This window comes from Symphalangus syndactylus, chromosome 17 (genome assembly GCF_028878055.3).
Source record: "Symphalangus syndactylus isolate Jambi chromosome 17, NHGRI_mSymSyn1-v2.1_pri, whole genome shotgun sequence".
Classification (NCBI taxonomy): Eukaryota; Metazoa; Chordata; class Mammalia; order Primates; family Hylobatidae; genus Symphalangus; species Symphalangus syndactylus.
This window is the reverse complement of record NC_072439.2, coordinates 10,967,132-10,991,928: the sequence shown is the minus strand read 5'-3', so window position 1 is coordinate 10,991,928 and position 24,797 is coordinate 10,967,132. Positions and strand designations below refer to the sequence as shown.

Here is a 24,797-nt window from a genome sequence, read left to right as displayed (position 1 = left end):
AACCCCAGACCCAGAAGGGATGCCCCACAGGCCCTGGTGGGAGCCAGGACTTGAGCCCAGGGCAGAACTGTAAGCCCCAAAACCCAGCAGGGCGGTCGGAGCTGGGGAAGAGACCAGCCTGGGTGGACACAGCCTGGTGGGGCGTCCCTAATGACCACCGTAATGAAGGGTCCCCAGCCTCATTCTCCCTGGGCTGCTCCAGACGCAACTCCTGACCCGGCAGGGCTCACACTGCTTCAGGCCAGTGACCCGTGGGGCCTGGGAGTGGCCTCAGTTTCCCCCTCTGCACAGGGAAGGGTGTCGCCTGCGACTCAGCGCCCCTCCGCCCCGGACACATGTCCATTAGGGCGCATTGATCGCTCCAGGGCCGAAGCCCTCCATTTCTGGATCAATGAGGGTGGGGGAGTCAGGAGCTGTCGGGTGGGCAGGCCCCTGGGAGGCCTGGGCAGGGTCTCTCCCTCTCTCAGGCTGTAAAGGGTGGGGTCTGGTCTGAGACGTTCCAGACTCAAGCGCGGAGCAGGTGACTCTGCAGTTCTGGCCTCGGAAGCCACCGTCTGAGCCCAGGAATGTGCACAGACAAATGGACGGGGAGCCGCTGGCTGTGGTTTCTGCTCCACCAGGTGACCATGCAGGAGGGCCCAGAGCTTGGGCCCAGAGCTTCCCGGGCACGGTCGCCCACGCCTGTGATCCCAGCATTTCGGAGGGCCGAGGCAAGAGGATCCCTTGGGCCCAAGAGTTTGAGATCAGCCCGGGCAATGTAGCAAGACCCCATCTCTACAAATAATCAAAAATTAACCAGGTATGGTGGTGTGCACCTGTGGCTCTAGCTACTCAGGAAGCTGAGGCAGGAGGATCGCTTAAGCCCAAGAAGTCAAGACTGCAGTGAGCTATGATCACACCACTGCATTCCAGCCTGGGCAACAAGGGCCTGGAGAGCTATTCTGAGGATGCAGCAAGCTGGCAGACGTACAGCAGCAGAAGAAACAGACCTTCCGCAACTTCACCTACCGCGGCGTGGACCTGGACCAGCTAGCTACTGGACATGTCCTCCCAGCAGCTGATGCAGCTGTACAGCGTGCGCCAGCGACGGCTGAACCCGGGCCTGTGGTGGAAGCCGCACTCGCTGCTGCAGCGCCTGCGCAAGGCCAAGAAGGAGGCACCGCCCACGGAGAAGCCGGAAGTGGTGAAGACACATCTGTGGGACCTGCTTTTCCTGCCCACGGTGGTGGGTAGCACGCTGGGCGTCTACAACGGAAAGACCTTCAACCAGGTGGAGATGGCCGGGCGCGGCGGCTCATGCCTGTAATCACAGCACTTTGGGAGGCCGAGACGGGAGGATCACCTGAGGTCGGGAGTTCAAGACCAGCCTGACCAACATGGAGAAACCTGGTCTCTACTAAAAATACAAAAAAAAAAAAAAAAAAAAAAATAGCAGGGCGTGGTGGTGCATGCCTGTAGTCCCAGCTACTCGGGAGGCTGACGCAGGAGAATCGCTTGAACCCGGGAGGCAGAGGTCGCAGTGAGCTGAGATCACGCCACGGTACTCCTGGGCGACACAGCGAGACTGTGTCTAAAAAAAAAAAACGGCCAGTCATGGTGGCTCACGCCTGTAATCCCAGCACTTTGGGAGGCCAAGGCGGGCAGATCACGAGGTCAGGAGATTGAGACCATCCTGGCTAACATGGTGAAACCCCGTCTCTACTAAAAATACAAAAAAATTAGCCGGGCGTGGTGGTGGGCGCCTGTAGTCCCAGCTACTCGGGAGGCTGTGGCAGGAGAATGGCGTGAACCCCCGAGGTGGAGCTTGCAGTGAGCTGAGATCGCGCCACTGCACTCCAGCCTGGGCAACAGAGTGAGACTCCATCTCAAAAAAATAAATAAAATAAAATAAATAAAGGCACACATGTCTCCAAAAAGAAAAGGGCCTGGAACTCCTGGATGCCTCCCAAGCAGCCTCAGGCTCTGCAGCACCCCCAACCCAGAGTGCACCCCTCATTCCCAGCCTCCAGTCCCCCCCCAAAGCCTCCTGCGGCTACCCCGCACACCTCCTTGGCCCAACCTCGAGGATGCCCCCCACTTAGGCCTCTGACCACCCCCCACCCCACTCTCAATAAAGGCTGGGTGGACAAATGCCTGAATTGCCCACAAGCCCAGCTTCTGAGAGTTTGCCTAGGCTGGTGCTGCCGCCTGGCTTCCCCTTCCTGTTCCCCAACTCAGCTCCCTGCGGGGCCCCACCCTGACCACGGCTCTCCCTCTCCAGGCTCGGCTAGCGTCTCCCAGGGAGCAGCTGTCAGGGCAACAGGGTCCAGGAGGGCTACAATGCCTCCTGCCCAGCCCGTGCACCGAGTCTGTGGCTGCCCCTTCCCTCCTGGTGCACCCCAGCCCCAGCCCCAGTGACCGTCACAAATATTGCTACGATCGTGGTGATCACCTCCAGCCCAGCAGCTCCAGAGGGGAGACTGAGAACGCCAGGGGCTACACCGCCTCCTCTGGGGTGCCTCTCCGCCAGCCACGACAGCCTGCCTGCGGCCACTTAATTTCCAGCTTGGGCGTCATCTCAGTGGTGATGTCCGGCTGTAGGGTCCCCTGAACTGGGAACTTGCTTTTGTCTGTGTCTGGGCCACCTGCAGCCTGGAACAGAGTCCCCGACACCACGGCCTCCTCCCAGAAATCCCCCAGACCTGGGGCCCGGAGGCCACTGGGACAGCCCCACCATCCTGACCCCGAAGCCACAGATGAGGGAGGGCCCAGCCCTGGCTGCACACAGTAGGTGCTCACTAAGTGCTCACTGGGGATGCTGACATTGATGTGCGAGATGCAATTTTTATGTAATTTTCTCTTTTCTGATCGTGTTTCTGCATGCATATATATGTATAACATTTATTCATTCATTCAATCAACAAGCATTTATTGAGCACCTACTGTGTGCCAGGCATGCTCTGGACATTGGGGATCAGGAAGGACCAAGACAAATATCCCTGCCCTCGGGGAGCTGACAGATAAACGAGGAAAATAAAGACAGGGTGCGACTGGAGTGATAGATAAACACTGAAAGGCCAGACGCGGTGGCTCACACCAGTAATCTCAGCAGTTTGGGAGGCCAAGGCGGGCAGATTACTTGAGGTCAGGAGTTTGAGACCAGCTTGGCCAACATGGTGAAACCTCGTCTCTACTAAAAATACAAAAACTAGCCAGGGCGTGGTGGCGCGCATCTGTAATCTCGCTCAGGAGGGATGAGACACAAGAATCGCTTGAACCTGGGGTGTGCAGAGGTTGCAGTGAGCTGAGATCGCACCACTGCACTCCAGCCTGGGTGACAGAGCGAGACTCTGTCTCAAAATAGGTACATACATACATAAAATAAACGCTGAAAAGAAAAGAAGAAAAAGCAAGGAGAAAGGTGTGGGTGCAGCCTTACGTCAGGGAGTCGGGAGGCCTCTCTGAGGAGGCAAGGCTGGAGGAAGGCCCTATAAAGAGGCAGGGAGAGGCCGGGCGCGGTGGCTCATGCCTGTAATCCCAGCACTTTGGGAGGCGAGGCAGGCGGATCACCTGAGGTCGGGAGATGGAGACCATCCTGGCTAACACAGTGAAACCCCGTCTCTACTAAAAATACAAAAAATTAGCCGGGCGTGGTGGCGGGCGCCTGTAGTCCCAGCTAGTCAGGAGACTGAGGCAGGAGAATGGCATGAACCCGGGAGGCGGAGCTTGCAGTGAGCCATGATCGCACCACTGCACTCCAGCCTGGGCAACAAGAGCAAAACTTCATCTCAAAAAAAAAAAAAAAAAGAGGTGGGGAGAGCCCGGAGGAGACTCGGGAAGGGTGTGCCAGCCAGGGCAAAGAGGGAGCCCCCATGATCGAGAGGGGCCCTGGGGAAGAAGCAGGTGTCAGGGCTGGGTTGGGGGACCGGAGGACAGAGTGCTGTGGCCCCTGGGGACGAAGGGGGGAGGGCTTCTTTTTTTTCCTTCTTCTTTTTAATTTTGTTTTTCTTTTTTTTTTTTTAATTTTCTTTTCTGGAGCCTCTTATTCCTGCCATGTGGCTGTTGGATCCCTGCAAGGCGATTCTCCTGCCTCAGCCTCTCCAAGTAGCTGGGACTACAGGCGCCCGCCACCACGCCCGGCTAATTTTTTGTATTTTTAGTAGAGACGGGGTTTCACCGTGGTCTCGATCTCCTGACCTCGTGATCCGCCCGCCTCAGCCTCCCAAAGTGCTGAGATTACAAGCGTGAGCCACCGCGCCCGGCCATCCTGGTTAATTTTTTAGTTTTTATTTTGCCATGATGGTGGGGGGGGTCTCACTGTGTTGCCCAGGCTGGTCTTGAACCCCTGGCCTCCAGCAATCCGCCTGCCTCAGTCTCCAAAAGTACTGGGATTACAGGCAGGAGCCACCGTGCCCAGCCTCTGTTCAGTCTTGAAGGTGAAGAATGAGACACCCTTTCTAAAAAACAACAAAAAAGTGAGCCCCCCTCCACCATGGCTATTTGGACCAGAGGGTGAGGACCAAGGGGTTTTCTCCTCAAACACAGGTGTAGACAGGGACACTGAGGCTCAGTGGTGAGGGCTGGGGGCTGCGCCTCCTCCAAACTGAGATGGCCAAGGTCTGGGGGGAGACAGAGCCCTGCCCTGGGCCACCGGGGCTGTGGGGGGCAGCATGGCTCCACCCCAAGCCGCACTCAAGAGTTTTGGGCGCCTCAGGCCTCCTTTCCCCCAGCAGCCTCCCGCCACCCCCTGCCCGCGGTGGGCACCGAGGCGGCAGTAACTGGCCGGCAGGAGGGAGATGACTTCCCTCAGGATCCTCCGGGTGGAAAAGACTGCGCGGGACCAGCGTACCAATGGCTGTCCAGGGCTGGCAGGAGCCGGCGTTGGGGTCTCCCTGGGGCTGGGGTCGGGGGTCACCAGGTTCCCCAAGGAGCGCCCACACTTGGCGGGGACATCCCAGCACAGCCCCTGGAGTGAGTGGCCACTCGACATGTTGATGCAGCCACTGGGACAGGCACCAGGGTCTCATCAGGGGCTGGCGCGGGAGTGGAGGTCAGTTCCTGAGAGGCTCGGGCCCAAAACTCGTGTCTGGTGACACAGGGGTACACAGGCATGCAGATGCAAGCGCAGGGCTATGCGTGTGTGTGTGTGTACACGTGTCTGCGTGTGGCCAACGACACGGTCCCAGGAGATTCCCTGCTCTGGACCCAGCACTGGTCCCGGTGATAACCAGGACAGACCCAGCCCTGCCCTTAGGGGCTGCAGCCTGGTGAGGAGTCAGGTAAGGAAAGAGTCACAAAGGGCACCACAGCCTCCTGGCCAGGAGCTCAGGTGACATCTGAGCTGAGTTGGAAGGGGCTGAGTTGGGGAGCCTGGCTGCAATCTGCAGCAAAGTTTCATCGGGGCAGTCGGGGGGTGGGGGGCACAGTGCGTGCAAAGGTCCAGAGGCAGGAGCTCAGCCATTCTTTGGGTATTTACCCAAAGTCACCTTTTAGGCTGGGCGCAGTGGCTCACGTCTCTATTCTCGGCACTTTCGGAGGCCAAGGCAGGTGATTACTTCAGGTCAGGAGTTCGAGACCAGCCTGGCAAACATGGTGAAACCCATCTCTACTAAAAATACAAAAATTAGCCGGGCGAGTTGGCACACACCTGTAATCCCAGCTACTCGGGAATCTGAGGCAGGAGAATTGCTTGAACCCGGGAGGCGGAGGTTGCAGTGAGCCGAGTTCGTGCCACTGCACTCCAGCCTGGGTGACAGAGTGAGACTCCGTCTCAAAAAAAAACACAAAAACAAAAACGAAAAAGCAAAGTCACCTTTTGCATTGAAACTTTGTCTCAAAAATAATAAGATTGTCACAATATGCCTGTAGCGCCAGCTACTCAGAGGCTGCGGGAGGCAAATCGCTACAGCCCAGGAGCCAGAGGCTTCGGTGAGCCGTGATCGCACCACTGCACTCCAGCCTGGGAGACAGAGTGAGACCCCATGTCTAATAAATAATACAGAGTTAAATAATAAACCCAACAAAAGTGTCTTGGCTGGGCGTGGTGGATCACTTCTGTAATCACAAGAACTTTGGCTTGTAAGTTTTTGTTCTTTGTTTTTTAGAGACAATCTCCGAAAATGGTGAGATGACGGGGTGAGCAACCATGCCTGGCCCCCCCAGCACTCTGGGAGGCCAGGGCGGGAGGATTGCTTGAGCCCAGGAGTTCGAGAGCAGCCAGGTAATATAGCAAGACCCCACCTCTACAAAACAAAATAGTAATAATAATAAATTGTATTTTTAAAAATGGTCATAATAGCTAAAAGGTGGAAAGTACCCAAGTGTCCGTGGATAGATGATTGGATAAACACAGCGTGGTCCTTCCACACACCGGAACATGCTCAGCTGTGAAAAGCAGTGAGGCTTGGACATAGGCCACAGCGCGGATGCACCTTGAGGATGTCACGCTCGGTGAGAGATGCCAGACACGAAAGGCCACACAGTGTGTGACCCATTTCTATGAAATGTCCAGGACAGGCCCATCCACAGAGACAGGGAAGGAGGGGATACATTGGTGCCGGGGGAGGGGATGAGGAGTGACGGCTGATGGGGACGAGGCTTCCTTTTTGGGTGATGGAATGTTCTGGAATCAGAGCTGACGGCTGCACGAGTCTCTGAATGCACTAAAATCCATGCAATTGTACTTAAAATGGAGGGAAGGACACTATTGTGTTTTTGTAACAGCATGACAGTCAGTGCTGGGATGCCTCCCGTGATCCCTGATCTCATTCTGTCCCTGGTCCCCTCTGTCCCTGTGGTCACGTTGCAGTTTGGGTTGGGGGTCGCGGGGTGAATGGGCTGTGGGGGTCGCCTCCCTCTCTGAGCCTCGGGGTCCTCTGTGGAGTGGGGCATGGTGGGGCCTCCCCTGCGGTGTTCAGCACGGTGGCCGGCCGGCCCTCTGTGCCTCCGTGCGTCCACCCTGCGCTGGGCAGGGGCGGGGCGGGGTACACACAGGGGCCTTTGTGCCTGGGCTGCCTCATTAGGAGGCGGCCCCCGTCACCAGGCCCAGCGCAGCTGAATTAATTAGCTGGGAGCGTTCCCGCTTGGCTAATTGTGCCGGAGACGCCGTCGTCACGGCGGGTGGGATGCAGGCGACCATCGTCCAGCCGTAAAGACCTCAGTCCCCTGGGCCAGGTCACCTGCTGCGTCACCCCCAGCCTCTCTGTGCCTCAGTTTCTTCAATCGGGGCGTGCCTGGCATGAAGGCCCCCGGGACCCCAGAACTTACAGACGTGCCTTTTGCAAGGGGAAGAGGTTAGGAGATGACAGAGCCCCTGCCCTGGCTTGGGGCAGGTGGGGAAACTGAGTCGCCTACACGGAGGCAGAGCTTGCCAGCGGAGGTTTCACAACATTTGATTGGAGCCTGAGGCCCAGGAATTCCACCATGTTCAGGTGTGTGCCGGCCAGCCGTGTCCTGGGGGCCAGCCGTGTCCCGGGGGCCAGCCATGCACAAGCCCCGTCTCCTCCCTCCATCCTCCCAGCCGCCCCCTCCCAGCCCTAGGTGGGCTGTTGCTACTTCCCAGAGAGGGAAACTGAGGCCCATGGATGGCTATGAAGGATACGGGCCCTATGAAATGCTTATCCCAAGGCCTGACCCCAAAACGATGCACGAGAACCAATGAATCAGTCAGGTTCGCAGCTCTGGGGATCCCCAGAGGTTCCTCAAAGCCGCACCCCTCTCCCCAGCAGACTCCAGACCCACCTCTAAATTATTATTATTACTATTACTATTACTTGAGGCAGAGTCTTGCTTTGTTGCCCAAGCTGGAGTGCAGTGGTGTGATCATAGCTCCCTGTAGCCTCCACCTGCTGGGCTCAAGCCATCCTCTTACCTCAGCCTCCCGAGTAGCTGGGTCTACAGTTGCGCACCACCACGCCGAGCTAATTTTTTTTTTTTTCCTTTTTGAGACAGAGTTTCGCTCTGTCGCCCAGGCTGGAGGGCAAAGGCACGATCTCAGCTCACTGCAACCTCCACCTCCCGGGTTCAAGAGGTTCTCCTGCCTCAGCCTCCCGAGTAGCTGGGACGACAGGTGTGCACTACCTCACCTGGCTTTTATTTTATTTTTCGTATTTTTAGTAGAGACGGGGTTTCACCGTGTTGGCCAGACTGGTTTTGAACTCCTGACCTCAAGCGATCTGCCCGCCTCGGCCTCCCAAAGTGCTGGAATCACAGGAGTGAACCACCACGCCCAGCATCCACCACCAAATTAGGAATGCACAACTCTCCTTCAAGTAGGGGAAGGCCCCCACATACAGACACACGCGTTTGAGGCTTATGCTCATTTTATTATAAAAAAATACAGAATCCAAAGTTGATTGTGACGGGAAGAGGGGAGGCCCGGTCGCCAGCTCCAGGCCTGGCAACGCGGCCCGCCCTGCCGACCCCCTACAAAAGCCCTCTGCCCACCCCCCACCACCGGGCGTGCCTCGAGCCGCCGGCCGGCGGCCGTACACAATATATATTTATATATAATATATATAAAACACAGAGTCAGGAAAGGCGGGTAGAAATATGAAATCCGTATAAATGTGTGTGTTTCCTTCATTGAAGTATCTTCGGGGAGGAGTTTATTTTATTTTTTTGGTAGTGGTTCCCTCCCTTTTGTCCTTTTTTCTTTTTCTTAGAAACATTATCAGGTCACAGAGTTGAGAGAGGGGCTCTGACAGACGAAAGGAGCTTATTGCAAAGTGCAGCTTCTACTCTAAAAGTCCACCCCCCCCCCCACCAAAATAAAAGACCCCCATGAAGGGCTGAAAAAACATAAACGGTCCAGTCCGTCCTCAGGAATAGCTGGAAAATGAAATCACAGTTTGCACTTGCTGGCTCTATTTACAGGAATAGAAGGGTCTTCTCGGCCTCGGAGGGGACCGTGTGAGGCGGGTGAGATGGGTAGTGGGCTGTTTGCATCAGCCAAAGCAGTCTCTAAGACACGGGGGGACTGTGATTCCGAAGGGCGCTGGGGCAAAACAGTGTCTGGGAGGAAATAACCAGGAGGACGGGGGTGGGCGATGGGGTATGAGGTCCCCCCAGTCACAATTAGGGGTGCTCACCACGTACCCCTTTCTGGCTCAGACTCACCCAACCTGGAGCACCAGGGGGGTCCGTGGTGGGCTGCAGCCAGAACCCCACAAGTGGGGTGCAGAGCAGAGGGGAGCAGCTGTGATCCCGACCCCATGTAACGCATTCCCCTCTCCCAAGCCAGGGCACAGGGACCCCGCCCCGCTGCAATGGCAGGGAATAAATTAAATTAAAAACTCAAGTCTTTTTGATCCAACCACGAAAAATACACTAAAAAAAAACAAAAAAAAATCGCCAAGAGGTTCCAGGGTTCTCCGACGCCCCAGAGATGGCTTGGCCAGGGGCTGCATCGACACCCCAGCCCCTCGGGCCTCGGGCTGGGGGGCTCTCGGCCGTCCTCTCCCTGAGGGCTGGTCCCGGGGCGGGTGGATGGCCCCTGCCCGGCGTGGGCGGCACCAGGCGAGGGAGAAGCAGCGTCTCTATTTGGTTTCGGAGGCGGGGGCCGCAGCCGGGTCCGGAGGGCCGAGGTCAGGCGGTCCAGGAGGGGCTGTCCAGGCAGGGCCGGCGTCCTGCGGGGCTGGGACTAGGAACCCAGGAGGGTCCAGAGCACGGGGATGGTGCTGAGGAAGAGGCGGCAGTCGCCCGGGCTGCTACCCGAGTTATTGCTGGTGAAGATGGGCTCAGGAGCCTCGTACAGGGTCTCGTCTGCGGGTGGCAGAGACAGAACGCTCAGCGGCGGCCTGAACCCCACTCGGCTCCCCACGTGCCGCCAGCCCTCAGGGTGCACATCTGCCCAACGGGCTCATCACCCCACCGGGCAGGCCCTCAGCTCCCTCTTGGTGCCATCCCCGATGCCCACTCTCCGGGCAAAGTCACTTGGCCTCAAGTGGGGGACCTGGCTGTTGAATTCAACCTTCACTCTTTAATCTTTTTTTTTGCTTTATTTTTCTTTTCTTTTCTTTTCTTTTTTTTTTTTTTTTTTTGAGACGGAGTCTCACTGTCACCAGGATGGAGTGCAGTGGCACAATCTGGGCTCACTGCAACCTCCACCTCCCGGGTTCAAGCGATTCTCCTGCCTCAGCCTCCTGAGTAGCTGCGACTACATGCATGTGCCACCACGCCTGGCTAATTTTGCATTTTTAGTAGAGACGGGGTTTCACCATGTTGGCCAGGATGGTCTCCATCTCTTGACCTTGGGGTCTGCCCGCCTCAGCCTCCCAAAGTGCTGGGATTACAGGTGTGAGCCACCGTTCCCAGCCACTCTGCTTTTATTTTTATTTTTATTTTATTTTTTAGACGCAGTCTTGCTGTATCACCCAGGCTGGAGTGCAGTGGTACAATCTGGGCTCACTGCAACCTCTACTTCCCGGGTTCAAGTGATTCTCCTGCCTCAGTCTCCTGAGTAGGTGGGATTACAGGAGCCCGCCACCAGGCCCAGCTAAATTTTGTATTTTTAGTAGAGACGGGGTTTCGCCATGTTAACCAGGCTGGTCTCAAACTCCTGACCTCAGGTGATCCACGTGCCTCAGGCTCCCAAAGTTGGGATTACAGGCGTGAGCCACCACACCCGGCCTGCTTTGTTTTTTAGAGACAGAGTCTTGCTCTGTCACCCAGGCTGGAGTGCAGTGGTGTGATCTCAGCTCACTGCAGCCTCGGCCTCCTGGGCTCAAACGATTCTCCCACCTCAGCATCCCAGTGTGCTGGGATTATAGGCGTGAGCCACTGCGCTCAGCTAACCTTCACTCTCGAAGGTCTGACATGTTCGTCAGATGGGGAAATTGAGGCTGGGGCAAGGCAGGGCAAGATAGGGAAACCCGAGGCCCCCTGTCCTGGCTCTTCTGAACACTCACTGGTTCTGTGGGTTTAGGACACAGGGGTGGGGGCCTGGATCCTGCCCGTCCCCCTGAGCACTTACTGGTTGGCCGCACATACACCTTCAGTCGTAGGCAGGGCCGGTCCACAGCATTGGGAGGCGTGGCAGCTAGAAGAGAGGGGATGGGGATGAGTGGGGAAGTGGCTCTTGGTGCCTGAGACCTCCTGGGGCTGTACTCCCTTCCCCACCTTGGTGAATCAACCCTGACCCCAATTGGAGAGCCACCCATAAAACTCCTAATCGTACATCAAAGCCCCAGACACAATGCCCCCTATTTCCCAGCAGTCTCCTGCACATTCCCCCCTGCTCCTCCGTCTGTCCAATCCTTACCCCAGAACCTGGGGATGTCTGTGTTTTTGTTCTGCTCTGCCTCACCCCAGGGCAGCACAGGGTGAGCTCGGAAAATGATGTATTTGTTTTCAAGCAATCAGCAAAGAGGTGATATAATAATAGTGAAATGATTGACCTGGGTTCAAATCTCTGCCTCTGAGAGCCTGTGGACAAGCCGCTCCCCCTCTGGGCCCCGCCTGGCAACACAGTAGAGTCTCTGGGAAAGATTCTTTTTTTTTTTTTTGTGATGGAGCTTTGCTCTTGTTGCCCAGGCTGGAGTGCAATGGTACGATCTCGGCTCACTGCAACCTCCGCCTCCCGGGTTCAAGCGATTCTCCTGCCTCAGCCTCCCAAGTAAGCAGGATTACAAATGTATGCCACCATGCCTGGCTAATTTTTCTATTTTTAGTAGAGACGGGGTTTCACCATGTTGGCCTGGCTGGTCTTGAACTCCTGACCTCAGGTGATCCACCCGCCTCGGCCTCCCAAAGTGCTGGGATTACAGGCGTGAGCCACCGCCGCGCCTGGCCAGGAAAGATTATTTCCATCTGGTTCTTACGCCCCAAATTCCAGCATCACTGCCCCTGCTTTTGGGCCCCCAGAAGTGTCCTGGAGTGCAGTGGGGGCATCTGCAAGGGTCAAGAGAGGAGGAAAAGGATGCCTGAAGCCGGGGCCGCTGGGGTGTGCACACGTGTGGACAATTGAACAGGGGTGGGTCCACGTGTACGCACACATGGATGTGGTCTTGCTGTCTCTGCCGGGCCCAGGGCCCCTGATGGCCTGGCTCTCATGGCCACCACCTCTGCCCGCCCCCTAGAAACCCCTCACACTGGAAGATGAAGATAAAAAGCACATAATAAAATAACATTCATCACAGAGATAGGACGAATAATTACAATAATTATCTTTATGAAACTGCCATCTCAGAAAGAAAAATGTAATTTTTCTCATATTATGGGGACCTTAATTTAAACACCTTCCCCCCTCCCCCACCCACTTCTTCCCTGAATTAAAAGAGAAAATACAACTAGAGCAGAGACAGGAGGCAATGGGGCCTTGTAAAGTTTAATTTCACACAGCAAGAGCTGGGTGTCCAGGCACTGGCCCCCCTGCAGCCTGGGGGCACAGACCCCAGATCCTCGACTCCCCATCCCTTGGGCACTGAAATGCTGAGAAGCCGAGGTCCCCACTCCACGAGAATCCCTCAGTCTCAGCGCCACGGTGGAAGCCACGAGTGTGATGCCATCATCCCCATCTCAGGTGGGCAGTGCCTGGACCCCACATTCCCCGCCAAGGTCACAGATATGGCCAAGCAGGACCGGGACTCCGGCCGGCGCTGCTGTGTTCCCCCACCTGCCGTGGGCCTTTCTTTTTTTTTTTTTTTTTTTTTTTTTTTTGAGACGGAGTCTCGCTCTGTCACCCAGGCTGGAGTGCAGTGGCGCAATCTCGGCTCACTGCAAGCTCCGCCTCCCGGGTTCACGCCATTCTCCTGCCTCAGCCTCTCCGAGTAGCTGGGACTACAGGCGCCCGCCACCACGCCCGGCTAATTTTTTGTATTTTTAGTAGAGACGGGGTTTCACCGTGGTCTCGATCTCCTGACCTCGTGATCCGCCCGCCTCGGCCTCCCAAAGTGCTGGGATTACAAGCGTGAGCCACCGCGCCCGGCCCGTGGGCCTTTCATGGGGACAAAAAGGACAGTTTCAGACCTCCCATAAACAGCAGGGACTGGCAGCCTCCCTTAGCCTGGCCCACCCAGCCTGGCCCACCATGGGGTCCTGCAGATGTGAATATCCCCAAGGCTGCCGACACCCAACCTTCAGATGAAGACCCCACGGTCCTCAGGGAGTCTCCGAGCCTGGCATGGGTCCCGGGGAGATGCGGGGGTGGATGTGGGGGTGGGTGCGGGGCAGGGAGGACCTGGAGACCCCTACCCGGTCTGGGTGCAGCTGGTGTGGCAGGGGCCCTGTGGGGTTTTTTCTTCTTTTATTTTTATTTTTTTTTTATTTTTATTTTTATTTATTTTTTTTTTTTTGAGACGGAGTCTTTCTCTGTCGCCCAGGCTGGAGTGCAGTGGCGCGATCTCGGCTCACTGCAAGCTCCGCCTCCCGGGTTCACGCCATTCTCCTGCCTCAGCCTCTCCGAGTAGCTGGGACTACAGGCGCCCGCCACCACGCCCGGCTAATTTTTTGTATTTTTAGTAGAGACGGGGTTTCACCATGGTCTCGATCTCCTGACCTCGTGATCCGCCCGCCTCGGCCTCCCAAAGTGCTGGGATTACAGGCTTGAGCCACCGCGCCCGGCTTTTTCTTCTTTTAAAGACAGGGTCTCGCTCTGCCACCCAGGCTGGAGTGCAGTAGAGCGACCAGAGCTCATGCACTCCAAGCAGCTCTCCCACCTCAGCTCCCGGCACAGCTGAGACCACAGGCCCATGCCACCACACCCGGCTAATTGTTTTTATGTTTTTGTAGAGAGAAGGTCTCCCTACGTTGTCCACGCTGGCCTCAAGTGATCCTCCCACCTCGGCCTCCCAAAGTGCTGGGATTGCAGGACTAAGCCCCAGCACCCAGCCTAGCTGTGGCTTCCACCAAGCTCCCCTCCCCTGCTGGGCTCCGGATGCCTCAGTTTCCCTCCTCGGTGTGCTGGGGCTCGGGCACCCTGGTCTTGCTATTGGGGGGCTGAGCCAGGTCTATTGGCCCAACCGCCAAGTGGTCTGAGCTGGAGGCCCGAGATCACAATAGTGCAGCCTCAGTCCCCCTCCAAGCCTCAGTTTCCCCATATGCAACGAAGGACGAGGAAAGTCCTGGCCCCATATGCAACGAAGGACGAGGAAAGTCCTGGCCCCATATGCAACGAAGGACGAGGAAAGTCCTGGCCTCCGGGGATGGTTGGGAGGATGGCACGTCCATCATGCACTTCACGTCTGGGGGGGTCAGTGACCTGGGTGGGTCAGTGGCCAGCGCCAGCCCTGGCCCCACTCCAAGACCCCGAACCCACTCCGCGGCCCCGCCCACTCCCCCTGGCCCCACCCCGCGGCCCCGCCCACTTCCTGGCCCCGCCCCCGCGCCCCTGCCCACTCGGGCCCCGACAGCCCCGGCCGGACCCCACTCACAGATGTAGTAATACTCGTGGCCGGGCCGGAACTCGAAGCCCAGGGAGAAGGGCGTGAAGAGCTGGAACTTCTCCGAGAACTTGAGCGGCCCCCCGGGCGCGGCGGGCCGGTTGCACTCCCAGCGCTTGAAGCCGCGCTGGCGGTGGTCGCAGGAGGCGTGGCCCTCGCCGTTGACCATGTATAGCACGTAGTGCTCCATGCGCTCGGCCGGCGGCAGCGGCGCCCCATAGTGCGGGCAGTAGATGTCCAGGTAGTCATTGATGCTCACCTCCACCGTGTAGCCCCCGCCGTCGTCCCCCGCGCCTGCGTGGAACCTGCGGGGACAAGGCGGCCAGAGGTCAGCGCCGGGAGCGAGGAACGGGGCACGGGGTCAGGGTGCGCGGGGAGGGCCAGGGTCAGGGGACAGGAGCACGAGGGACGCGTCAGGGTGCGCGGGGAGGGCCGGGGTCAGGAACACGGGGGACGGGTCAGGGTGCGCCAGGGGGGACAGGGTCAGGGGACAGGTGCATGGGGCACGGGTCAGGGTGCGCGGGGAGAGATGGCTCAGGGGACAGGTGCACGGGGAAGTCAGGCCGGGGAATGGGGGAGGGGTCAGTTCGCAAGGTGGACTCCGCCTGGGTCCTGAATGGTGATAGCGGTCAGCAGGTGGGGTTGCACACCCCGATCACCGCGGGCTCCAAGGTTGGGAGCCCACGGTCTCTTGCCTGGCACTGCTCCCCACCTCCTGCCTCAGTGTCCCCAACAGCCCCACGGCAGGGCCAGCAGCGAGGTGGGTGTCCAGGTGGGTGACATCTGGACCCCTGTGTGCAAAAGGCCGGCGGGGGGTTCCTGACTCCAGGCCTCTGCACAAGCTGTCCCTCCACCAAAAATTCCCTCTCCAGAAACTTGGCATCTACCTAACATGCTTTAACATCTGTGCCGCCTCCTCCAGGCAGCCCCCAGCCCTGCTTTCCTTCTGCACTCCCGCCTGTTGAGAAGGACCGAGGCAGCGTGGGGGACACAGGTCGGGCATTCCAGCTCGCTCTCGGGCAAGTTCTGCCCCCACCCTGGCCTCAGTTTCCCCAAAGAGAACGGAGCTTAGCGTGAAGAATCCCTCCACCCTCCTCTCTCTCAGCACCCCCAGAGTTCCACCCACCGCCCCCTCTCTCTCAGCCCCCCCGAGTTCCACCTGCCGCCCAGCTCGGAGGCATCAGCGCCCCCGAGTTCCACCCGCACCCGCCGCCCAGCTCGGAGACATCCTGGGCTCCACTCCCAGCCCCTACTGAGTTTCACCTGCCGCCCCCCCCAGCCCCGCCCACAGAGTTCCACCCACTGCCCAATTTGGAGGCATCCTGGGCTCCACTCCCAGCCCCACCCCTGCCCTCCTGTGTGACCCTGTGAGCCCCACACCACCCTCTCACATCAGGAACCCAGAAACCTCCCGAGCCCTGAGCCCCGGAATCCGGAGGCCTCCTGGTCTCCCTCCTGGGTGCCTGCACTCCTGACACCTCAGCCCCCTAGCCCAGCCTCCAGGCCTTTGCCCTGAGGTTCCCCAGATGCAACCCGCAAGCCCCTTCCTCCAGGGAGCCCCCTGACCCAGCCTCGTCTGTGAGGATAGAGGTCAGCCGAGGGAGGGACCGGCGGCTCCCCTTCCCTCACCGCCTCGGGCGATGGCGGCAGGAGCCCTTAGATCTCCCGGCTGTGGCCCCCGGGGCCCCTGTCACGTAACCGGCGGCCTGGGCCAAGCGGGGCACCAGGGGGGCCCTGAGAGGGGCTTATTAGCACATAAAAGACCTGAACAGGGAGGAATGGGGGGTCCCCCACACCGCTGCTGCCTCCTGCCTCCATGCACAGGCAGGGGAAACTGAGGCCCCACCAGTGTTGGCAGCACGTGGGTGCAGGCTGCTCCGATCCCAGCCCTGGCACTGCCTCTAGGCCCGGCACAGCCACCGCCACCCCGGCCTGCAGGGGTAAGCCCACCGCAGGCCCCACACCGGGGGCACTAATTGGCACAGCAGCTCGAGAGAGAGGGTGGTGGGATTATCAGATGGCATCGGCCCGGTCCCCCGCCACCCCGAGATTCCACGCCAGGTGGGGCCGGGGGTTCCTGGGTCTCCAGGGGTGAGAAGTGGCAGGGAGGCATGCTCACTTGTGCCTCAGTTTCCCACTAGGGATCCGGCATGAAGATCTCCAGAGCAAAGAATTTCAAGGCAGGAGGGCGGAGGCAGTGAAGTCACCCTCCAGCCCCTCCCTACCTGGTTGGATTCGTCCAGGGACGGAGAGCTTCCCAGGCCTCCTTCATCACCCCTGTGAGCCCAGCACAGGGGACAGTGGGAGGGCGTGTTACAGGGAAATCTCCCCCGGGCACCAGGCCTGGGGGGCAGGGGCCTGTCCGGGGCTTCGGAACCTTGCAGTTCTGGGCTTAGGTCTGGTTTGGTCTCGAGGTCCGTCCTCCTCTCAGAGGCTCCCTTTCCCCTCCGTGCAGGGGGATGGTCCTCCTGGCTGTTGGACACTCGGGGTGCGTCCCCACAGACACGGGGGCAGCCCCCATACAGGCTCAGACGGAGACAGGCTCGGCCTCAGCCCACCCCTCAGGCTGCCCCATTGGCCGGCCGGGCACAGGCGTCTCATTGACCCGCTGGCCCCTTGGGCGGGATCGATGCAGAAGCTGCTCCAGCCTTTTTGAAAAGTCATTTTCCTTCCTGCCCAGCCCAAGTGAAAGCCCATTGATCAGGCGGTCGATGGCAGCCAAGGCCCAGCTCCCACCTGGGACTGCCCACACCCAGGTCGCCCTGTAGGGGAGGCCTCCGTGGAGGGACCACAGGGGCATCTGGGCTCCCCACAGCCCTCTGGCCTCAGTTTCCCCTCCTGTCCCGGCAGTGATCCCCAGGGAGCCACATTCAACCCAAAAAAAAGAACCTGGCTCCTAGCAGGACGCTTCTTGAGACAGAGCGGCCTCTGAAGCTGGGCCCACAGCACCAGCCCTATCGGTCCCCCTCTGGCCTCTTGGTCCCCCGGTGGTGCCTCCTTCCCCCACGCCTGACACCACTGTGTTGTCTCCTCCCGTTCTGCCTTCGGTCAAACGTCAGAGACCGAGGCTTCTGTGTGGCTGAGCGGCCAGGTGCCCGGGCCCCTGCAGGCTGCAGCGAGGGTCCGCCAGGGTCCAGCCTCCCCATATCCCAAGCCTCGCTCTTTTGCAAAGCAGACCCTGGAACACGTTGGCAGTGGCTCAGACCCCTCCATCCATTCCTGATCCTCAGAATAAAATCCACACCCCTCCAGGCCTGTGTGGCACATCCACTCCACCCTCCTCATCCTCCTCTCTTCAAGACTCCTCCCTTCCAGCCACACCAGCCTCCCGGCTGTCCCTGTTCCCACCAAGGGCCTCTGCAGGTGCTGTTCCCACTGCCTGCAATGCTGTTCCCTGTGCCCCACCCCATATCACATCTGCTCTTTACAGGGTTTGCTGTCTGAATCCCGGATCCCGAGGTTGGCCTCCTCTGTCCCTTCCCCACGGCCCTACACAGGCCCTGCATACAGTGGTGCTCAATAACGAGTGAATTAAAAAGGTCAAGAGGTGAGGACTTTGCAATGCCAGAGTTGTGGGGAGCAGCCCGCAGGTGTGTGTGTTGGGGGGCAGGTCCCAGAGGAACCCCCACCCCCGGCTCTGCTGCCGGAGTGGAGCCATATTTTTCCCTTTGCGTCTCTAAAATAGCGGCGGCCTTGCTGTGTTGGCATTCCCGGTTCCAAGTTGGCGGGCGAGCCCGAGGAGGGTGCGTTGCCCCTGTTGAGGGTGGCGCCTGCAGGGGGGAGGGGGCCCCCACCCCCACCCCAAAACCGCACCTGGGGAGAGGCAGACAAAGCCTTCGCTTCCTCCATTAATGATGAAGCCTCAATATGCAAATCCTCCCCGGAGCGGCAGAGAGACTGAAATTCTCACTAAGGGGTTAATGACTGATTTGGGATTTTTCCCAGACAGAGCGGCGGTGGCAGCTTTTACTCCTCTGGGTTCCCTCTGCCGGGCCACACCTTCCTCCCAACGCTCACTCAACCTGTGGGTGCCAAAGTCCACGCCTCCAGGCAGCCCTCCAGGCCCCAGGCAGAGCCTCACCCAGCAGGGCTCCCCTCCTGCCCACCCGGGCCTCCCGGCTGTCACCGCCTTCCAGCAAGCGGCCTGGAGCTAATTAGCTCCAATCGGGCAATTGTCAAGTTATTAGACACTAATAGCTAAGCGACTAATTAGGAATCTCACCCAAAACTGGGGTGGGGGTGGGCTGGGCTGCCTTCCAGGACTGGAAACTGAGGCAGCGGTGTGGCCAGCAGCCAGGACCCCGTGGGTGGGCAGGTACGCCTGCGCCCGTGCCCATCTCTCTTCCAGGGTGGAGAAGCTCCCGGGGAGGCCCAGGCTGGCCGGATGAGCAGGCAGCCCAGGTCCTGAAGCCCAGCGTGGGGCTGAGGCCGCCCGTCCCCCTCCTGCCACCCCCAGCAAGACCTGCTGGGAGGACAGCACCCACGCCAGCACCCACATCTGGCTTTTCCAGGGACAGAAGAGATGTCCCCCCTGACTGAGGACTGGAGCTGTTTCTCCTGCTCCGGACCTGGGTGGGACCTGAAGGGAAATCAGTCCCCGGGATGGTGCAGGGTCTGCCCGAGAAAGGACAAGTACGGCCTTGTGGTGCAGGAGGGTAAACTGAGGCAGGGCCCTAGAAATGAAGCAAAATAGGAAAAAGATGGGCCGGGCAGGGTCAGCCCCGCCTAGGCCTCTGTCACCGTGGGCGTGGGTGGCCCTCGTACAGAGTGCAGCAGGCGCAGCTGCCGTCGGCCACCCACCTTCCTGCCCCTCCCAGGGCTGTCCCTGCCTCCCCCCGGGCCGGCCCCAGGTGGGACACCCTGGACTGTGCCCAACTTCCGGGTGGCCTTGGGTGAGTCACTGTCTCTCAGGGCCTCGGCTGCTCTGTCCCTGAAGTGGGGGCCCCCGACCCACAGGGCAGGCGGACAAGGGGTGCACAGAGCTCGGGGGGCACACCGCTGTGTCTCTCAGCCAGACCCCACACCAGCCTGGTCTGGGAGCAGGTGTGGCGTGAGCCCCCCACCAGGACCGGCTCGGCCACAGAGTTCAAACGCCTGCTTGAGGTTAAAGCAAAAACCCCGCCGGCTCGTCTGCTCCTCCGCGGCCTCCAGCCGTGTGTCTGGGGCGACGGGACGGTGGGCACAGGGACGGGAGCGGCTCAGCCCTTCCCCCAGCAAGGTATAAAGCCCAGCTCTCCCTGAGGACCCATCCGCAGAAGAGGCCGGTCCCACACACAGGACCGAGGGGCAAGGCCTGGCTGCATCCCGGTTCCCGAGGAGGAGAGAAGCCGTGTCCCGGGGAACACACGGCCACCGGGGCAGGACCCTCATGGATGACAAGGAAACCACCAGCTCCACAGAAATGCTGCCACCCGGACCCCCATGAACGCACAACCTGCTGCCTCCACTGTGACCCCGAGGGACCCAGGTAGGGCCGGTCCCCTGCAGACCTGCGGAGACGTCAGCCCAGAGACGGGGGAAGGTCAAATCCCACTGCATTCACGGCCCCCCGCCACGGAGCCTCTGTTCCCTTATCTGCAAACTGAGGCCGCCCAGGGAGGCCTGTGGTGGAGGCGGAAGGCCTGGGCCACCCATGGCACCCCAGGAGGCCCAGAGATGGGGAAGACAGAGACCCAAAGAGACCATGGTGCCTCGGCGGAAGCATCCTCCCCACCACAGGAGCTGCCTCGGTTTCCCCTCTGGGGAGGGGACACTAAACCCCTGGGACCACCCTCAGGCCTTTGCCGGTCCACACGAGGCCCCATCGGCCGAGCCGCACCCACTGCAGGGCTCCGTCACCCCCACTTCACGGAGCAGGCCTGGGGGTTCCAGGCTGCTAAGCCACCTGCCCAACGTCACGCCCAGGTCTCCCAGACTCCTGAGTCTGAGCCCAGGTACCCCACGGCCTCCAGGACCCCACCCTCAGGCCCCGAATCCCCCAGGCCCACCGCCAGCTCTCCTAGCCCCCAGGGCCGAGTGGACCAGCTTCTCTCAAACAAAATAAAAAACTCTCATGCAGCAGAACACAGCATCACCCCCTTCAAAGCCGTCTCCCCCGGAGTCCGGGGGACGCTGGCGGAGCCACGGGGAGTGGGACACCCCATTCACCTCTGCCCTCTGCCGGGGGACGGCTCCTCCCTCGGGGACTGAGCCCTTACCCAGGTCACCATTTTCCATCTGGAGTTTGAGGGGAGCCCGGCTGCTGCCCACACCCAAGGGCCACTGGGTCCGTGGGGAACCCCGGGAGGGTGGCTGAAGCCAGAGATGACCAGTGTGGGCAGGCGCCTACCCAATGCCCCCAACCCAGGTCCACATGGCTGCAGATTTCCAATCAGAAGGTGGGGACTCCAGGGGACCGCCCCTGCGTCCACCCTCCTCTGAGGCTCGATGGCCGTCTGCACACGGGCCCTGGTCCCGTCCCCAGGGGAGGAGGAGAGGGAGGGCCAACAGCGGGGTTGCCATTGTGGACCGTGCTGGGGCCACCACTGCCCCCACATTGCAGGCCCTCAGCCAGCCAGCACTGCCCCCAGGCAGACACACTTACATGCACCCCCACGCAGACACGCACACACACCTGCACTCCACACACAGACAAAACGCATGCATGCCACAGGCAGACACGCACAGGGACCTCAGACACTGCAGACATTCTGTGCACGGGCGTGCACATGCAAACGCGGGTGCCACGCACAGGCACACTCATGCAAACACACACGCACCTCATATGCAATCACGCAGACACATGTGCAAACACGCCAGAGCTGTGCCCTGTGGATTCACGCAGCCTCCTGCCACACACAGACACATGTAACCTACAGCCAGATGTGACTCCAGGCACACCTGCATGCCACCCCTCCCCACTGATGCACGCAAACACACATGAGCAGCCGTGGGAATGCACACGCAGTGTCGTGGCCAGGACAGGTGAGGGCAGCCGGCCAGGTCCAACAGGATAGGTGAGGGCAGCCGGCCAGGTCCAAGCCCTGGACGCCCCAGCCCAATGCGGCCCAGCTGGGAACAGGCCCAGAGACTCCTGGCAGCCAGCTCAGGGGTACCCAGCCCAGGTTGGGGGGTGGGTCGGACAGACGCTGTGCAGTCACTGGTAGGGGTGGCGGGGCCAGCCAGCCAGACCACTCAATGGGGCCCCACCTTATAGCGGCCCAAGAAGGTGGGTGCGGGGCCCCCTGGGTGCAGGCAATGCATCTCACAGCAGAGAGGTGTGATGTGGAGACAGACCACACAGTCATCGCGTGGGCACAGGTGCCAGGCCAATGGGCGGAAGGGGCAGCCAGCGATGTTGCGGCACTGCCTGGGCCTGCGGACCCCATCGAGCACACGGTCTCCTGGTGCCCACGCTGCTGTCTGCCCCCCATCGCGGCTGTCCCCATCTCCCAGTGCCTTTCTGTATGCCCCTCTCAAAGACTTGGGGTCCCCGCATCCCCCACACACCTGCCCAACCCCATCATCCCTCCCTAGCCAGCCCAGCCTCACACTTTAGGCCTGCTGGCTGACGCCACTCCTCTCCCCAAGCCAATGTCCCCTCCACAGGGTCCCCTTGGATACGGAGGCCCAGCACCACCCCCTGCCGTGCCTGACACCCCTGCCACCCAGGCACAAGTCCCGGGCAGGTGCCCCTGGACACCAAATCTGAGAACTGCAGAGACTCCCGATGTCGGCGACAAAGCCCTGATTCTGGCTGGATCCCGGCTTCCTGGGAAGGTGCTCACCCAGCCCTGGGCTCAACTGCAGGGTGTCGGCTCCGTCCCCAGCAACCCTGGATACCGCAGGCAGGAGAGGAAGGAGGAGGCAGCCCCGGTGCTGCCCAGGTCGGCTCTGCAGACAGGCAAGGCCATTCCCTCAGGCAGCGGTCTGAGCTGGGCAACCAGGTCAGACCCGGAGCAACAGGAGGTGGCTGGGCCAAGCCAGGCACTGGGGAGGCCACTTCCTTCCCCTGGCCGGGGGTCCGGCCTGCAGCCCTGTGGCAGGTGGGGCAGCAGGGCGGCCCTGGCGACCCCCTTCCTCCCCCGGTTGCCAGGTCCTCCTGTGTTTGGCGTTTGCTAGAACAAAGGACAGGCCACGCTGGGGACGGGAGATTCCGCAGCTGAAACCAAAAACTTGGGCCGGGGAAGCGCTGCCCGCTGGACTCCCCGCACGGCCAGCGACAGCCTTAATCAAACCCACATGTGACCAGCACAGCAGGCCGCTCGGGGACCCACTCTGAGGCGGGCCAGCCATCCCCCAGCAGCCCGGGGTCCCTGCCCTCAGCCCCCAGGGGCCTGACCCAAGGCTGTCCACCAGGGTGGGGGGTAGGCCTGTGCGTGTTCCCCACCCCCACGGTGGAACACGGGCCGCCCTTGTCCCCGAGCCCGCCTCAAAGAGACCCCTTCATGCAACTTTCCTCCCGGGGACCGAGGACAGCAGGAGACAGTGGGGACAAGGAGGGATAGCGGGCTCCGGAGGGCGGCTCGGTCGGCACAGGAAGCGGCTGGAAAACGGAGAGAAAGTGACCAGTGGCAGAAGAGTGTGGGGGGCCGCCTCAGCCCCCGATGAGCAGCTCTGTGTGCCTTGGGAAGACGGTGACACCCTGAGCGCTGGGGCTGACTCCCTCCCGAGCCCCAGGACCCCCAAAGCCCCGGCTCCCACGGGACCCCCAGGGAAGCTGCAGCCTGCTTCGGCCGTGGAGACCCTGGGATGGCTCGGAGGGTTCTGCCGACGTCCAGGCCATGGCCAGGCCCCGGCAAACTTTTCTCGCTCTGACCAACGGGGGCTTCTCCTGTCCCCCACATTGTGCCTGGCCCGGACCTGGTTCAAAACAAGGGGACCTGCGGCAGGCGGGTGCGGCATCTCGGCCGGGCGTGGCAGGCAGGGCACTGGGCCACCTGGGTCCCGCCCCAAGTCCCCCCCTTGCATGACCTTGAGCCAGCCCCTCATCCCCTCTGCACCTCAGTTTCCCGGTCAGCGCCCAGAGGACAGGGGAGGACTCCATCCCACTTCCCCTCCCGGGGCTGACCCCCAGCTCCCCGGCCCCTCAGTCTCCTTTCAAAGCTGGGCCCTTGGCCCCCTGGAGTGAAGCAGATGCTGGGTCGAGAGGGAGGGACACTCCAACTTCCCCAAGTTCATCTGGGGACCTGCGGGCAGGACGCACCCAGAGATCCCTCGAGGGCCACAGTCCCCCACCTCCGGTGCCAAGGTCCCCGGGGATCCCCACCGAATGCGAAACCGAGGGGGCTCCCCAGAGAGGCGGGTGGATCAGGGGTCCCCCAAGTCCAGGCAGGCTACTCAGGGGCTACCCGGCATCGGAGGGTGCCAGAGGGGTTCCCCAAACTCCAGGAGACGTCGGCGCTCTGGGGGATGTGGGGCGCGAGTCCCCACAGTCCGTAGGGCAATGGGGTGCCCCGGGGGAGGCAGGCGCGGAAAGGGAGAGTCCCCCAAACTCTGGGGGGCCAGAACTCCCTGGGGGGCTCCCGCGGGAAACGGGCGCCCGCATCCCGGCGGCGGCGCGCGCGTGGGGGGCGTCCGGAGCTCGGGGGGCGCGAGGCCGGGCGCGGCGTGGGGGGCGTTGGGGGGTCCCCGGGCGCCCCCGCGCGCGGCCGCGCTCACCTGGGGTTGCTGCGGTTCCAGTAGACGGCGTAGCGGTCCGAGTTGGCGCGGGCGGCGTCCTCGGCGCGCGCGAAGGGCGGCGGCGGCAGCGGTAACAGCAGGAGCAGCAGCGGGAGCAGCGGGCGCTGCGCGGGCGCCATGGCCCCGGTCCGGCCGCCGCGCTCGCTCTCCCGGCCGCCGCCTGCCAGCCGTCTCCGCCTCCTCCGCCGCCGCCGAGCGGGCGGGCGGAGGGCGGGCGGGAGGAGGGCGCGGCGGCGCTTGGAGATCCCGGGCCGCCCCCGCCTCCGCGCGCGCGACCTCGGGCGCCGAGAAGTCAGGCGGCGGCGGGGCGGGGCGCCTGGGTCGCCCCGGGCGCGGGACCCGGCCGCGCGGACTGTCGGAGCGCGGGCCGCCGCCGCCGCACCCGCCGGGGAGGGGCCCGGGCTCCGGCCTTTGTCCCGCCCGAGCGCCGGGAGGGCCGCGGGCGCCCCCTCCCGCCGTGCCCCTGCCGCGCGGGGACTGGGCAGGGGTCTCCAGCCTGCGCCCGCCCCCTGCCCCGGATCACCCCGGCGCAGGCTCATCCCCCGGGGCCTGCCCCAGCGACCCAGATTCTACGCGCCCCCCGCGGGCATCCGCGTGGCCCGGCCCGGGGTCTCCGAGGGGCGGGGGCGCACCCTGCCTTCCGCGCCCCCACGCGCTCCACCCGGCCCGGCCCTGGGTCCCCGGCCTGTCACCTGCCCGGTTCCAGCGCTATCCGCAGCCTCACCAACCGCGACGCACGCGTCCCAAATCGGGCTCGGCCAACTCCAGCCTGCCTGCGGG

At 61.3% G+C, this 24,797-nt stretch overlaps 1 protein-coding gene across 2 annotated transcripts; it reads right to left on the bottom strand.

Moving 5' to 3' along the window:
* Positions 1 to 8,282: 8,282 nt before the first annotated feature.
* On the bottom strand, positions 8,283 to 24,616 carry EFNA2 (ephrin A2). 2 transcript variants are annotated; one of them, XM_055248157.2, is made up of 4 exons: positions 23,997 to 24,597; positions 14,349 to 14,662; positions 10,952 to 11,017; positions 8,283 to 9,741 (listed from the first exon to the last, which is right to left on the bottom strand). In XM_055248157.2, the coding sequence occupies exons 1-4, from the start codon at positions 24,554 to 24,556 to the stop codon at positions 9,620 to 9,622; spliced, it is 1,062 nt and encodes a 353-aa protein (XP_055104132.1). In that variant the 5' UTR covers positions 24,557 to 24,597; the 3' UTR covers positions 8,283 to 9,619. The 2 variants fall into 2 exon arrangements, with proteins under 2 accessions (XP_055104132.1, XP_063476097.1); XM_063620027.1 differs by lacking the exons at positions 8,283 to 9,741; positions 10,952 to 11,017 and adding an exon at positions 12,294 to 12,603 and having other exon boundaries at positions 23,997 to 24,616.
* Between the last annotated feature and the right edge of the window lie 181 nt (positions 24,617 to 24,797).